Genomic DNA, 16,266 nt, shown 5'->3' with positions numbered 1-16,266 from the left:
TTTTCACTTATTTGTGTGACATTTTAATACCGTGATGTGATTACCACATGCTCATTTGTGTGCTGGCTTGTACTCACTCATAAGCTCCACTCATGCTTTGGTCCGAATCTTGATGTGGGGAGGGGTGCTTAGTGTTGTTTTTCTATTTTTTTAGATTAGTTTGCCACATATTCTTTGTTTATATCTATCTATCTATCTGTATACACATATATGATTTTTTGACTTTTCCTTTAAATTTCGAATTTTCTTTTCATAATATATAATCACTTCATAGTGCTTTTGTGTTTCCCTCAGCCCCCAAGGATTAGGACAGTGCTCAAAATGACAAATGTGGTTTCAATCAGCTGTACTTTCATTGGCATGCCCAATTTGTGTGTGTATTTTTTGTTTTCTTTTAAAGTTCACAGTGCATGAGTCTGTGGTTTTTATTTAAGGGAAACATGGGCTTTACAACCGGAATTTTTTTGGTTGAATAGATTTAACGAGTGTATGATACTTTGTACCCAAATCACTTCCTTATTTATTCTGGTTAGCGTGTCATCATGGTAAGCTTAGTGAGTGTGGCTTTCTTGAACCCTTTGCTGATGTTTTAAATAGATCTGTTAGAAATCTCTCACTTTTTCTGCTAGCTGGATGGTATAGTGCTTTAGGTCTCAGGTAAAACATGCAACTCTTAAAGTAGGTTATCCCGTTGTTTTCAACGGGTCAGAACTTTTCCTCGTTCTTCTTCTTTTTTTTAATGCTTACTTTGGCTTCTTACAGATTGCAAGCCTTTTCACATCCCTTTAGGTAAGGACAGCTGGAACCAGCGCCGTGGCCTGGCAGTTGTGTGAGACATGTGTGCCAAGATTAGGTGTCTCTGCTCCTGTGGATGCTGTGTCTGTCCACTGCCATCCCCTTCTTGCATTCAAAGTACCTTTTTTTCTCTAGTGCATTGCTAATTTCAAGGGAGGGTTTCTTGTATACCATGGCTAATGGATAAATTAAAAGAAGAATTTGACCCTCTGGTTCAAGGGATATGGAAATGATTTTTTTTAACTTTTAAAATTTCTTTTTTCTTTCTTTCTTTTTTTTTTTTAATCTTTGTAAAAAGAAGCAGCTTGACCATGGCATGCAGAATTCCTCCCTTTTAATGTCTTGACTTTGTTTGTTTGTTTTTGATGCTTTTGTTACTTTGGTGCTTTTGTAAGGATGTTGGAATTCTCCTTCACCTGGGTCCCATTATGCAGCGATAATAGACTGCATATGTGCTGCCTTGCCTTGTTAACTATTCCATCTTCTACGGTAATTCGCCTTTCTTGTTGTTGTGTGGTAAAGTAAACATAAGGAAATTTACCATTGTCATATACTTTTTAATACAGACTTTATTAGCTTATAGGTTTTTTATTTTAGTAGTTCTTCATACTAGTTATCTTTTCAAACTACACAGTCAAGGCAGTTTTATGGTTTGCAAAAGGAGAAAGTACATTGAAAAGGTGTCCCTGTAAGCCATGCTTTAAAGGGCTGTGAAAGATGTTGAACAAACCCCTCCTTTCTCCCAGTCAGTCTCTGCTGCCTAATTGGGTGTCAGAGGAAGCTGCAGGAAGATCTTTGAAGTGTAAAGCAGGCAGGACAATACCAGTGTCTCCATCTCTGTTCCTAGTTGGACAAATCTTCTCAAGTCATTGCTCACTGAGCTAGTTAGTGTTTTTCCTTCTTAAGTAGGAAAACAGGTTACTTACATCTCTGATCTTGCAACTCTAGCCCTGAAAATTATAGAGTACATCACAAGGATGTGTATATTCCAGATGTCACATTGCTTAAAGCCAGAGAAATTTTTTTTTTAAATCAAGCTGGACGCTGGTGGCTTACACTTTTGTAATCGTAGCTACTCAGAAGGCTGCAAGGTGAGGATCAAGGTTGGGAGTCAGCCCATGCAGAAAAGTTTGAGACTCTGATTGCCAATTAGCCATCAAAAAGCCAAACATGGAAGTGTAGCTCAAGTGGTAGAAGTGCTAGCCTTGAGTAAAAAAAAGTTCATGGACTGTGCCCAGACTCAAGCCCTGGGCACACGCACGCACGCACACACACACACACACACACTGTGCTAAACAACAATGGAATGCTCTTCCTCCTTTTGTCATGTGAGGTGTCAGTGTTTCTTTGAAGTTCAATTAACATAGCCTGAGTGCTATAGGCAATTGACTAAGCTTACTGTCACATGCATTCAGCTAGCAGGAGAGTGCCTGCTGCAGATGGGCCCTAAAGCAGATCTGTTCTACTCCTACCAGGAGGCTCTTCTCCCCAGGGATAGAGGTGGGAGGCTGCTGCCAGGAAGTACTTGGGTTAATCCTGTTAATTAATCCAAGTCTGCAAATTTAGTCCAGTGATTTCACTCTCTCATATCATTATGAGCATAGAAAAGCATGGAAGGAGAAGGTTTTAGACTCTTGGTTTTAGAAATAGTTTATGTTTTACCTAACCAGTAAATTAGCCCTTGAGATTGAGGTCCTAATTGTGATCTACCAGCTTTAGGGGTAGAGGAGTTGGAAACATAGAAAGAACAAGATGGATGGAGACAGACACTGGGAATGAGAATTTGGTTTTCCATAGGTGTGTGGGAGCAATGATTAGAATTAGCTGTGTGTTGACTCATTTTGTTGATAACTATCAGATAGATGTGATGTGTTAGTCCCATAGACAAGCCATTTGTCTATGTTTGGCCATTATTCACATTCTGTGTCCAGAATTTGATGATATCTGCCAAAATGAATGTTGTAGGAGAATATTTGGATCATAAAGAAAACCATGTTATGCTTGTCCAACTCAAAAGGGGAGTATGTTTCACAGATACAAGGTTATTTTGTGATCTAGGGAGAAAGGAAACTCAAACCAGGCTGACAGGAAACATGTTACAAACTGACATAGCTTCTAGAAGCCACTCCAAACAGAAAGTAAAGTTCTTTTCCACTCTGCCTTGTTCCCTACACCATCCTTTCTCCCTGTTTTTCCTACTTCTCTCTCTGCTTATTATTTTTATTCACAGGGAACTGATTTCCTCTTCCTCTTACACCTGTATTCTGCCAATGTTTGAGTGTATGTGACTTTTTAACTCAAGTATTTACCATTAGCTGGATCAGTAGTGTAGTGTCCTAATTACAATATGTGCTGAGAAAGAATCTTGACTCCTTCCCTTCATTCAGTCCAAACACAGGAGATTAGATGTGATGGATGGAGTCCCATTGATGCTCAAGTATCATGTGAGTTTCCAAGTGTCATATAAATGCTTTGTGGCAAAGAGGTTACTGCATTAAACAGGTACTGCTTTAAAAGGATCTGAAGATTGGAGCTCTGGTAGTGTAGAAAAGATCTTACTCATTAATCTGTCCTTCAAATATAGGGCCAATATACTTCAAAAGATGAAGCAGGAAAAGAACTAGCAAATTCCCCCCAGGGTAGTTGGCCACTACTGTAGGAAAGTGAGAAGTCTTGTTCTGTGATACATCAGTCATCAACTATAGAGATGTCCAAACACTATACTGGTTATTTTGATTTTATAAACTGCTAGAGTGCTTGTTTTGTCTTTGGTCAGTTGTTTGGCTTGAACTCATGGGGCTGGGTGCTACCACTGAGCTTCCTTGTGCTGAAGGCTACTGCTCTACCACTTGAGCCAGCATTACTTCTGTTTTTTTAGTGGTTAATTGGAGAGAAAAAGAGTCTCGGGAACTTTTTGCCTGGCTGGCTTCAAACAGTGATCCTTAGATCTCAGTCTCCTGAGTAGCTAGGATTATAGGCATGAGCCACCGGTGCCCTGCTCATACTGGACTGTTTATACATATCAAGATCATACATATCTTCTTAGCTATTAAAACAAAACAATGTGAGGAGCTTCATTTAAAACACTGTCATTTGTAATAACTGAGTCTTTGAGAACAAAAAGTCATAGAACAATATTTAGTCAACAATTAGTACCTTGAACTACCTACTTTGTCCAAATGAAAGATTATTTACCAAAAACATATAGTGCCAGTGAGTACAATATTTTGTGCATATTAGCAAAAATATATGGTGCACTTTAACAGAATGCAGGGATCTTACAGACCAAAAGATGAAGATCCTTTGAACTTCTGAGCTGGTTCCTCGGGGAGATGGCTGAGAGTGTATACTCTTGATCCTGAATGACAATAAGCTACATTGACCTGTAGTAGAAGGTGGATCTCCTAAGAGAGAAGGTCAAGTGTTATTGGAATAATCTTTGAAGAGCATTTAGTATAATTGGAGACAGTGTAAATTGTCTTATTTCTACAGAGTGGTATTGTTATTTCTACAGAGTGGTATGTAATATATAATCACACAAAGGTGTCAAATCAGTGATTTGTTTTGAATCCTACCAGCTCTGACCTGGGAACAAATGCTGAGAGAAAGAAGACCCCTGCCTTTCACTGGCTTTGCTTGTCCATGTATTCATGTTTGCGTGTGTGCTTTGTTTTTGAGGGGAGGTGGTGAACACTCAATCAGGGTTCTGAAGACCCAAGTTCCATTCTTGATTCTGCCTTGGTTTTGGGTAAACCTTTGAATTTCTGAGCCTTGATATAAGGCCTCACAGATCTAGAGAAAAGCACTTTAGTTTCAGCATGCTTTGAAAAAAATTCAAGCTTGCATTATTAGCTCTAATAAAAAGTGGGATTACATTCACCCACGAACCCAAATGAATTATGTTAGAATAACTTTGATCCCCTCCACCTCAAAAAGCAGAATTCTTTGTGGGGCTGAAAGAATAAAGCTCCTAGAGAGGAATCAAGTTTTGTTGGCTTTCTCTATGTCAAATTACCTCTATATACTAACTTCATTTCTGTCTCTTTTAATGCTGCCTCTTAGTATACGCTCCATTCAACATTCAATTAGCATGCCTGCTATGAGGTAAAGTATATTTTTTCCAGAATGGGATTGGTCTGATGCTTTCCTGTGCTTTATTTAAATGCTGAATCTCCCAGAAATTGTAGTACCTATATACAATGGAATATTATCTAGCCATTAGAAAGGACAAAATAATGACATTTGAAGAGAAATTGATGGAACTAGAGCTAACCATTTTAAGCAATGTAAGTCAAGAGCAGAGAGACAAATGGCACATGGTCTCCCTGATATGTGTATGCTAAAGCCAAAATGCAAGGAGATATGACAAAGTAGATAGGACTTGAGAAACAAAGGACCTCCACTCATTTTGTCATATAATTTCTAAATGACTTCATGTTCTTGACCACATATATTTGTATATATATGCGGAGGGAAGCTAGGAGGAGGACACAGAATCAACGGGAAACAGGAAAACATACAACAGAGGGGTCCATCAGCTGCAATGGACATAGATGAAAATGAACTAAGCAACTCAAAGGCAGAGATGGGAAGGGAGGAATGAGAGGGAAAGAGGGAACAGCTTACACTAAGCAAAAGGAAAGAAATGTAAATATCACCTGATGTGGAAGAAATAACTGTATTGTCAAACTCATAGAATTCACAAACTTTATAGTCCATGATAATGGCAATTTGCCTTGTGAAGGTTAAAATGTGTTTGTGACTTTAAGTAATCACTATTCTACAATACTGTGAAATATGTGAAATTTATGTCATCACTTAATCACAATTTCAAAAAACTACTGAATCCCAATTGTTGTGAAGTAGAGAACTTGAATTCTATCCTGAATAAGCTTCAGGCTTGACACTGTGTCAAGTTTCACCTCCTCTCTTTATAGTGTTGACATACATAGTGTTTGCATATGAGCAAGAGAATTGTTAGATATTTGTGAACTCTTAAAAGATTTTTTAAATTTCCACTTCTAAAAACCATATTTTGTTTCATATCTGATATTGGTTTAATTAGAAAGTGAATACTACTTTCTAATGAGCCATCGCTTTTCAGAGATATATATATATATATATATATATATATATATATATGGCCCACCTTCTTTTTCTTAATTGGCTTTAGATTATTCTTCCCTGGGCTGGTCTTAGATTGTCATCCTCTAAGCTATGGCCTACCACGTAACTGAGATTATAGGCAAGACCATCACGATCAAGTTATTTGTTGAGCTAGGGATCTCATCAATTATTATTTTTTCCCCTGGCTGACCTCAAACCTCAATCCTCCAATCTTTGCCTTCCCATTAAGTGAGATTATAAGCATGAGCTCCTACACTTGGCCCAATCTTCTCATTTTTGCTTCTCTCATCCAAGAGTGACATTTGGAACCAACTGTGGTTTAAGTCTGCCCAATTTAATGCTACTGTCCAGTTTCATCAGAGAGCACTTACAAGTAGTATATGTCATTACTTCACCTCATCTCTCCAGAGAAGCAGGAGTTCTTAACAGTATATGCCTTGCTTAGACTTTGGTGTATGTTGGCATTAACCGGAGGCCTGTTTAACCCTGTGCTGGGCCCATTCCACAAGCTGGGGTGCAAGTTGAGAATTCATCTTCTACTGCTGATGCAGTTGGTGTGGAAGCCACATTTGAGGAACATTGGCTTCCAGTATTCTGCCATTACCATGCTGGGGGGTGGGGGATGGGGCATGAGGTACCCCCTTGAGTGTGGAAGGAAGAAACTTGTTGTACCCTTTTGTGTCCTTTTGATCTCATCAGCAGATGGATATTCAAGGAGATGATATATCAAGGAGATCAGATTTGTATGAGAGGCAAAAACACTATTCCCTTCTGTCAATGATTTGGGCGAATTAATCTGAACCATCTTAGGATGTTTCCTGTGGGTTCTGAGGACTACTCACTTCCTATTTGGTCCTTCATCTATCTCATGTGCTGCCTCTTGGGAATTAGGAGCCCTGTAATAGAACCTCATGTGGTCCTGTCCTGATAGGATGTGCTTTCATGTGGGAAGCCTGCAAGATGAGAATTTAAATAGGAGTTCTAGAAATAGTACCTTAATTAGAATTAAACCAATCTAACAGTAGCACCTTGTACCATGAAAGGTTGGGGGAATGACAGAATTGATGTTCAGCTGATCTTGGATTCCCTTTCCTCAGACATGTACTTGACTCTGTCACTTATATGTAGATGTGGTTGTCTTCAGATTCAAAAGCAGACTTATAGAAATACTAACTTAGAAACTGATCACTTTACGTAATAAATATCTACATGTATGTTTGGGCACCGATCACACAGATAAATATATATGCTTTTCCTGACTAAGGATAATGGTTAAGAGGAATGTAGTTAACTACTGCTTTTTTGTTTTCCAGAATTGTTGATGTTGTTCAGTGTTTGTAACTTTATTATATATTTATTTCTCTCCATAGAAACTCTCCGACTTTCAAATCGTTTGAAGAAAAGGTTGAAAACTTAAAGGCAAGTAGAGAGATGAACTATCTTTGTGACATACTGCTTGCCACTTTTTCTTTGGGTCTATTCACATAAGGATTTTTTTAAATTAAAGGAGAGTAAGAATATTACTCCATTCATTTCAAATATTTTCCTAATTTGACAACATTTACTGTAACTATTATACACTATTAACAATATAGAAAGCACTATTTTTAAAATTTGGTGCTAGCACCTCAGCCTATCCTGTATGTACTATGCTATTATGCTTTTGAAGTAAAGAAAATCCCTGGCATCAGTAAAAGAAGTAAAGAAGTAAAGAAAATCCCTGGCATCAGTATACTTGATGGCTGGAGGAGGGGGGGGGGGGGGGGGAGATGATGGTTGTACATGGGTAAATTCATCAGGTGATAAGACTTGTAACTCAGGCCAAAGATAGTGGTTCAGAGGGGGAAAAAAGCCAGAGATTTCTGGAAGTTGGGCCAGAATAAAAGGGATTGGTTGTGGAACTAGATGGTGAGCAGACTTACAGACTATCCCATGTGTCCAGTTCTCATCAAGTAGGTAGGTGCTACAGCCATATAATGTCTTCAAAAAAGAATTGAAGAAGGGATGTGTTGAATTACATGGACTATAGCAATTTCTTATAATAAAGGAATGTGTCTTAATAAATGTGGGGAAACAATGGGGATGAGTTATGCAAATTTCTCAAAAGATTCTGATGGGTGATCACAAAGATTGTTAGAGCAAGTCAGTTAAGACTGAGCTCAGAGGAAAGGAGTCCCATCCTTGGTCACTGCCTGGTATGGAGTGATGTGATACGTAAGGCTTTGAAAAGCATGAAATATAATATAAATGAAAGGCTGATATATTTACTCAGATGTTTATTTGTGCTGGCACTGGGGCTTGAACTCAGGACCTTACACTTTCATATGGCTTTTTCAGTCACACTGGTGCTCTGCCTCTTGAGCCACACTTCCAGTTACAGTTTTTTGCTGGTTAATTGTAGATATGTCTGTCCAGTTTGTCTTCCCAGGCTAGATGCAAATCTTGACCCTCAATTATCAGCTTCCTGAGTAGCTAGAACTATAGGTGTGAACCACCAGTATCTGGCAAACAAATACATTGATAGAATTTCAGGCTTAGTAGATTGGGGGTAAATCTTCAGAAATTTCATGTATGTATGAATGTGCGGTTCTGTTGAGGTGTAGGTTTAAGTTCTATAGTTAGAATGAGGAGGTAGTGAATATCTTGAGTCTGCCTATCTGCCAAGTATCTGTGGCTCATACCTAGTAATCCTACTCAGGAGGCTAAGGTCTGAGGATCACAGTTTGAAGCCACCCTGGGCAGGAAGTTTGTGAGACTCTAATCTCCAGTTAACCACCTGAAAGCCAGAAGTGAAGCTGTAGCTGAAGTGGTAGAGCTACAGCCTTGAGTGAGAATGCAAAGGGACAGTGCCCAGGCTGAAAACAAAACAAAATAAAAAACATCAAAACTGGAGAAAGAAAACAAACCATCTATTTCTTTCATTCATTTTACTCAGTAGCACTTTTCTATTTTAAACTTTTACATAAGTTAGGTAAACTTTTATATAAGTCAGTCTTTTCGGACAAGATCATCCCTTCCCTCGCTCTCTCTGTTTTTCCCTCCTGTCCCCCCAAAAGTTGCATAGTTCCTTTTCAACTTAGTGTCTACTGAGCACTACTGCTGCATTTGTTCACTCTTTGTCTCCCATTTCTGCTCCTCCCGTTATCCACCCAAAGACAAACAATGCAAAAAGGGAGATCAACAACAACAACAACAAAAAAAACATCAAAACTGGGAGAAAGAAAAGAACCACATATTTCTTTGATTCATTTTGTGCAGTAGCATTTCTCTTTCTTCTTTTTCCTTTTTTGGTACCAGCAGGACCTTGGCAGTGTCCCTGAGCTCTTTTTGCTCAGGGCTAATACTCAACTTCTGTCTTTTTGGTGAACTTGTTTCCTTCCCTAGCTGGCTTCAAAATTCAATTTTCAGATCTCAGCCTCCTAAGTAGATAGGATTTCAAGTGTGACCCACCAGTGCCTGGCTTCAGTAGCATTTCTTGAATGATGTTTGATGCAATACAAAGTGTTTGTCCAAGTGTCACAGGAGTTGAATAGGTAATTTAGAGTAGTAGGCTTTACAGAGTTTTTGGGTTTTTTTTAACTACTCCATGAAGGACAATTGGCAAAAGGGTAGAATTTACCAATCTAAATATTTCAGCAAGGAAAGAGAATATACATTTTGTTATTAAACCATCAATCTTTGCTGTAGCAGTACTAAATTTCATACGTGTAGTGATACAATTAGGTTCCCAACTTATTTGCTCTTGAAAGTAAAATTAGAGTTCCTTTTTGTGGGGGGCAGAGTCAGCTAACTTTATTTCTTTTTTTGTTTTGTTTTGTTCTTTGAACTTTTTTTAAGTCTAAAGTAGGGGGAACCAAGCCTGCTGGTGGTGATTTTGGAGAAGTCTTGAATTCAACTGCTAGTGCCAGTGCCACTGCCACGGAGCCACCTTCAGAACCTACGCAGGAGAGCCCTTGAGATTCCTACCTTTGTTCTGCTCCCCACTGCCAGATGCTGCAGGCAAGATCCAAGCACATCCTGTCAACATGCATTGCCATGGATTTCTACCAGATGTGCTGTTATTTAGCTTTACATTATTTCTTTGACCAAATAATTTGTGGGTTAACCAAAATGAAAATACCTTCACTTCTGTTTCCAGATAATAACCCTGTCATATCCACTTAAGGCCCTTTATTTAGGAATCAGCATTACAAAGACTATATGTTGTATCTAGGGATGCTCCTGAATTGAGTAGCAGCTGCAGTGAACTTAGTTGCTTTCCTGCCTGACAAAGTGGATTCCAGTTTGATCATTGTCTTCTGTATGATTTTTTTCCTATTTGAATCTGTATATTTGATTCCTCACTAAAAATTGTTCTTTTAAATCTTCCCAGTCCTGAATAATAAAAGTTTCAGTGTTGTTTTCTTTAGCTTTAAAGGAAGAACTACAAAAATAAAAACACTTCTGAATAAACATTGTTTTCATATAAGGTACATATCTAGGTGTCTGACACCAAGCTAAAGCAAACAACTGTACATCCATTTTCTTAAAGTTCTGTAACAATATGTACAGTAGTAACTCAAACTACAAGGTGACTTCAGAGTGGGAATTCCTGCCATATCCTTGTTACTTATCATTTGTGACAACCTGTTCAGCATATTAGCTATTATGCCACTTATATAATCTTTTTCTTTTTTTCAAGCTTAAAATTTTAATTTCAGAATAAATTGACAAAATAACATCCTAAATCAAGAAGATTATTTATTAGTAGGTTGAAATATGAGCTCACACATAATACTCATGTTTCAAAGCTTTGAAGGCTTTGTAGATCTGAGTAGCAAAAACCCATCACACCAAGAGAAACATTGCAGTCTCCATTTCATCCATTTAGCAATCCTTTCAGAAGCACACAAAGTGATATGAGTAATAGAACTTGAACATTTTTTATAGTGAGGTGTTGGTGGTAACTCCTAAGGTTGTAATGCATTAATAAAAATCAGGTCACATTCTCAAAATATCAGCATGTTTCCAATTGTGAATTAGTACTGTTGACATTGGCCCTATTTTGAAAATTGAGTGTTGGGGCTAATGAGTCAAAGCCTCTGGGTGAATCTACCTAAAGGCAAAGTATGCTATGCATTCTAATAAACTACTGACACCACCACCATTTCCTTACGTTGTAAATGTTTATGGCCTACAATGTTGTATCTGTTATTTATCAAGTTGTGATTATTTTATTATAGATTATGCCAAATGTTATTTGCCAAGCTTGGAGTGACCCAAAGCATTTTTTTTGAAAGCATGACTACATTTACTTGGGGATAAATCCTCCTGAAAACCAAATTTGAAAAGCACAGTGTTTTTCTAAAGTGACATGCTGCCTTTCTCTGTTGCTAGAGCTTTTGTTAGAACTTTGGATGCAATTGAAACTATGCTCTATTACATGTGAAAAGCTTAATAAATTCTGTATATCAGCAGTATAGGTCTCAACATTTATTATGAGACCAATGGTCTGGGAACCATTGTTGTATTAAAGAATCAGCTGGTGTCTATGCTTTAGAAAAAAGGTTTTTTTTTTTTTTTTGCCCGTCATCTATTTTAAATTTCTGCAGGGTCTCAGACTAACATATTTTAAAATAATTTATTCCTACAAGTTTTAAGGCCATAGTTGTGGTAGCATTGTTCCAGAGTAGATGTGTTGAATTTTGCAGTTATTCAGTGTAACTTAAGATTTTTTTTTTCTATCAGTCAGTCTTCAATTTTCTTTGTTGTTGTTTTTCCAGTATCTTCATTACATTAATCTACAGTGCCCTGTCCTGTGCTTGTTTTCAACAAGCAAAACAAAGTAAGATGGAAATTGCTTTAAATTATCTAGAAACTTCTTTACTGCCCACATAACAGTGATAGAAATGGTAGTGGGGAGTAGGATGGTATTGTAGGTGAATCTTGGCGATAGTTGGGAAAGAAGTTGAAAATCAATTTTCTAGATATCTTCCTATACTTAATATAAAAAATTTAATCTGTTGTAAAATATTTCCTAAGGGAAGTAATAAAAAGTGTGGATCAGTCTGGATCAATTTAGAAAAATAAACATGGATTTAGAAATATTACTTAAAATGATCTTTGTGACACATTCCATATAATGAATTCTCTGATAAGTAAGCAGTTGAAAATATAATTAGAATACTCGAAATAGACCTTTGGCTACATGATTGAGTTTTGTCTTTGACACTATAAGAAAACAACTGAAATCTCAGATACTTATAAAATCTCAGAAATTTAAGGACATAAGAAGTGTAATAGAAAAAAATAACCTTTTTACAAAAAAAGATTTTTTTAAAATCTTTATGGAGTATGTGGGTAATATAACAAGAGTTCTTAGGGTTAAGAGTCAAAGTAAACAATGGAAGAGGATTTATTAATTGGATTATCATCTTAGCAACTCAAAGTAATTACTGCACTACAGAAAATACACATTTCTTTTGAACTGTTTCTGGATATTAAGATACACACTGTATTTTTTTTGTATTGTGTTTAAAAACAATAAAAAAATTCTATAATTTGGGCATGGATTCTTTTGTATGTGTTGAGGAGAGGGGTAAGTCCACTGTGCAGCGTAAGGCCCAAACTCTTTAAGTCTTGGGTTTGCAGAGAAGAGTGAGCAGCTATATCGAATCAGTTTATCAGGCACAAATGAAAAGGCTACATGCTGAATACCAGAAGGTATTTATTTATTTTTATTTTTTTTTGGTCCGGTCGTGGGGCCTGAACTCTGGGCCTGGGCGCTGTCCCTCAGCTCTTCAGCTCAAGGCTAGCACTCTACCACTTGTGGTGCTGAGGAATCGAACCCAGGGCCTCTGGCATGCAAGGCATGTGCTCTACCACTGAGCCACCTTCCCAGCCCCTTAATGTAGATTTCTATCACAGAAAAAGTCACAGTTTTACAGTTTAAATACATTTCTAATTGGTTTTAATCTTTGACTTGAACACAATATGCTAAAAGTTTCCTTTGATTTGTAGGATAGATTCTCTGTTCTTATTTTCCAGTGTTACGACTTAGTATTCCTCCAACTCAACTCCTTTCATGCTTTTGTGGACCCCTAATTGTCTCCTACATGGTCTTTAATGATCTCCATTTCTGTGGCTCCAGCGGCACTGTTATTAACATAGCCTCTGTTGGTTCAAGACTTAAAAAAACGTTTTTTCCAGACTTAAACCTGTGGTTAAGATATTTCTATTTTTCCTTTTCTCTTTTAATAATGACAATCAAACAGGGCTTCAAGCATGATGGCAAATGCTCTTATCACTGAGCCACATCCCCGGCCCAAGAGGCTTGGAATTCTTTTCTTTTTTGGTCAGTCTTGGGGTGTGAACTCTGGGCCTGAGCACTGTCCCTGAGCTCTTCAGCTCAAGGCTAGCACTCTACCACTTGAGCCACAGTGCCACTTCTGGTTTTCTGGTGGTTTATTGGAGATGAGGCTCACGGACTTTCTTGCCTGGGCTGGCTTTGAACCATGATCCTCAGGTCTTAGCCTCCTGAGTAGCTACAGTAAAGCTTGGAATTTCTAATCACCTCTTAGCCACCACTAGCCACTTACTGAGCTTTCAGGAATGACTCTGGCATTTTACAATAGTTTTTCACTCAGGGATGTGGCAGCATCATAATTTGTAGATGAAACTATCTCCAGTTTAGACATGATTTATTTTCTGTTCACTTTCCTAGCCATCTGCCATTACTAATACATTTAGCAATATATATTAACATGATGTATGAATAACTTGTAAGAGGAGAAAAGGGGCCTAAATTTTTAATAAAGCAAGACAAAAAGTGCAGGTAGAGCCAGATGAGAATCCTTAAGATGCCTCAAGGATATGAGAACCTTGCCACTATATATTCCTTCTGGTGCATGTGTAGGCAGAAAAGCCTGGGGAGATCCCTCTTGTTGGCTTACTGCTTTGTTCTCTCATTTCATTTGATGCTTCCATTGCTATAACAAAGCAAGCAGAGAACCAAGGCATAACTTGAAGTTAACTGATAAAAACTCAAGTTTTTAAACTCTGGTGAGTTTTGCATTGTTTTCACAAAATGTGTTTAATGTGGCAGTGATTTTCAATCTTCAAATAAAACTCAAAGCCTCAACTATTGCCTGACATCTTATTCTGAGATTATATAGAGCCCATCATAAACATTAAAAAGGTACAAGACATTCCCAGAATGCCTCTGGACACAGTTCTTCAGAAGCTTGACACTTGGCTGAGGCAAGGCATAAGTATAATACATTGCTGAACTTTAGAGTCAGCACCTTAGTAACCTCACTTGTTCTATCCATACTGATGTAGTATTTGGTGCTGGTACTGAAGCCAGCACCTTGAGTATGATAGGCAAACACTGTACTATTAAGCTACATCCACCAGCTCCCATATGAAGTACTACTGTAAGTGTATAAAGCACTTAGTGAAATTTGGCACTGTGGCCTGGTTCTGCAAACGAGAAAGGAAACACATCAGCAACATGAAATTGGGGAATCTGAGATAAGGACTAGGGAGGGTTCTTAAAGGTCATTGTTGATACTCTACATTTTGCCAAGTTTTTTCCCTGAAAAATGGAAGTAGCAATAGCCATACAAAAATCATGCAACATTGTTTTAGGCCAAAGTCTATAAATGACCAAGGGAAATAGTTTAAATGACCACAGGGAAACTCACTTGGAGTAGAATTTTATCTATGGAAGTTGTAATTTTCTCATGGTGATAATAAATCTTATGTGATACATAGAATTATGCATTTTTCCTAGGTCAGTGTGCTTACTAGTGTTCTCTGTACATAGGTTGAGAGCATTGGATTTAAATAATTGTCAAAGGCATTTATAAAATGTGTGGTCCTCAAAATTCCATCCCTCAAGTTCTTTCAATGACATGGGAAATTGTGTCACCTGCTAACCTGTGGGTTAGCAGCAAACTGCTAAACAACGGGTGAACTGCTTAATCCATAAACACTTTAAGAAGTCTGGTGTTAGGTTTGGTTTTAAGGATGATGGGCAAACTAAGTACCCACATTGAGTTTAACATGTACATGGGGGCTGTCTGGTGGTGCTATATATGGGCACATTCCAAATATCCGCCCTTCTGTTTTTGGAGGTGCCAGGGTTTGAACTCAGGGCCTCAGGCTCCTGCCACATTATGAAATCTCTACGTCCTGAGATGGGATTGGAATTTTCGAGCAGTGAAAAAACGTGTCTCCAAGATTACTATGTTCGTAACGCAAGCGGACTGGCCACAGAAGTGGTCAAGGACAAACTGGGACCCTGGGTTTCACAACGGTCTATTAGGCCCTACTATGTGTCCTGTTATGGAGTCTACAAAGTTGGCAGGGCAGACATTCAAGATGCAAGTACAGTATATATCATGTTAGGAAAAGAGAAGCTGGACCTCGTGTGTGTGTGTGTATGCGCGCGCATCAAGCGGGAGTAATTCCAGTGATTGCTTGTATTCAAAGACCACCTGGTCTTTAGAACCAGCCAGTTTACCCCGACGTGGAGAACAGCACGTGTCGCATTGCCATGCACTCCTACGCACTGCGGTGGAGAATCCACTGACGATTGGTTTCACCCACTCGGTCTGAAATCTACAACACACCGCTCCCGCGCACAGGACAAGACACGCCCACCAACCAATCGAGTTCCAGTAGAGCGGGCGGGTCTCCAGTTGCCCCGCCCCTTGACCTGCGCGCTTGCGGAACGTAGGCCATAGGTCAGAGGCCGTGAAGGCGTCATGGCGGCGCTGTGTCGGGCTCGTGTCGTGGCTCCTGAGACCTACTTCCTACGAGTGTTTCTATCCTCCAGGTCCTTTCGAGGAGTAGGCACGGAGAGTAGCTCAGAGAGCGGGAGTTCCCATTCCTCAGAACGTGAGGCGCGCCCGCGCGGCTTCGCGGAGGCGCTAGAGCGGCACTCGGAGCTGCAGCGGAAGGCAGCAGCCTCCCAGCCGGTGAGAGCCAGTCGCCGGAGCCACGCCCACAACGCGATGGGCGGGGCGGGGCGGGGCGGTGTTGGGGGAGTGGAGCCACACCCAGGACGCGGTGCGGGTGGAGCTGTGCTCATGACGTCTGGGTTGGGCGGGGCTAGGCCCCTAGGAGGGATGCTCGGGACGGAGGTGGGACCTCCGGGCTGGCCGGGATCCTGGGAGCTGCCGGGGCAAGCTTGCCTCCGGGCTGGTCGTGCTGTTAGCGCTTGGCGGGTGCTTTCTCTGTATTCGTCGTGCGGCGTTTCTGGGTCGCCGCGGTGGCTGTCCACATGTCGTGGGGAGAGTGTTCTGGTGCCCAGTGTTGGCGACTGACGGGGTGCGGCTGCCCCCGAGGCTTGGCCAGGGT

The 16,266-nt window shown here is 39.5% G+C and overlaps 2 protein-coding genes across 4 annotated transcripts in view; both read left to right on the top strand.

The window, feature by feature from the left end:
* Tpd52 (tumor protein D52) overlaps positions 1-12,466 on the top strand; it is an 85,462-nt gene extending 72,996 nt beyond the window's left edge. For 2 of the 3 annotated variants that reach the window (XM_042680663.1, XM_042680661.1), the window contains exons 5-6: positions 7,293-7,341; positions 9,760-12,466. In XM_042680663.1, coding sequence (XP_042536597.1) covers positions 7,293-7,341; positions 9,760-9,879 — 169 coding nt within the window. In that variant the 3' untranslated portion in view covers positions 9,880-12,466. The remainder of the gene's footprint in view (positions 1-7,292; positions 7,342-9,759) is intronic. The other variant, XM_042680662.1, reaches the window with a different exon arrangement.
* A 3,183-nt stretch (positions 12,467-15,649) lies between these two features.
* The window catches only part of Mrps28 (mitochondrial ribosomal protein S28), a 95,750-nt gene continuing 95,133 nt past the window's right edge, over positions 15,650-16,266 (top strand). Inside the window, exon 1 of the mRNA XM_042680664.1 lies at positions 15,650-15,884. Within this exon, the coding sequence (XP_042536598.1) occupies positions 15,672-15,884 (213 nt within the window). The 5' untranslated portion in view covers positions 15,650-15,671. The remainder of the gene's footprint in view (positions 15,885-16,266) is intronic.

Source organism: Dipodomys spectabilis, unplaced genomic scaffold (assembly GCF_019054845.1).
Source record: "Dipodomys spectabilis isolate Male_0828 unplaced genomic scaffold, ASM1905484v1 ptg000063l, whole genome shotgun sequence".
In the NCBI taxonomy this organism is placed as follows: Eukaryota; Metazoa; Chordata; class Mammalia; order Rodentia; family Heteromyidae; genus Dipodomys; species Dipodomys spectabilis.
The sequence above is the reverse complement of the archived record's forward strand: the minus strand, read 5'-3'. Positions and strand labels throughout refer to the sequence as shown.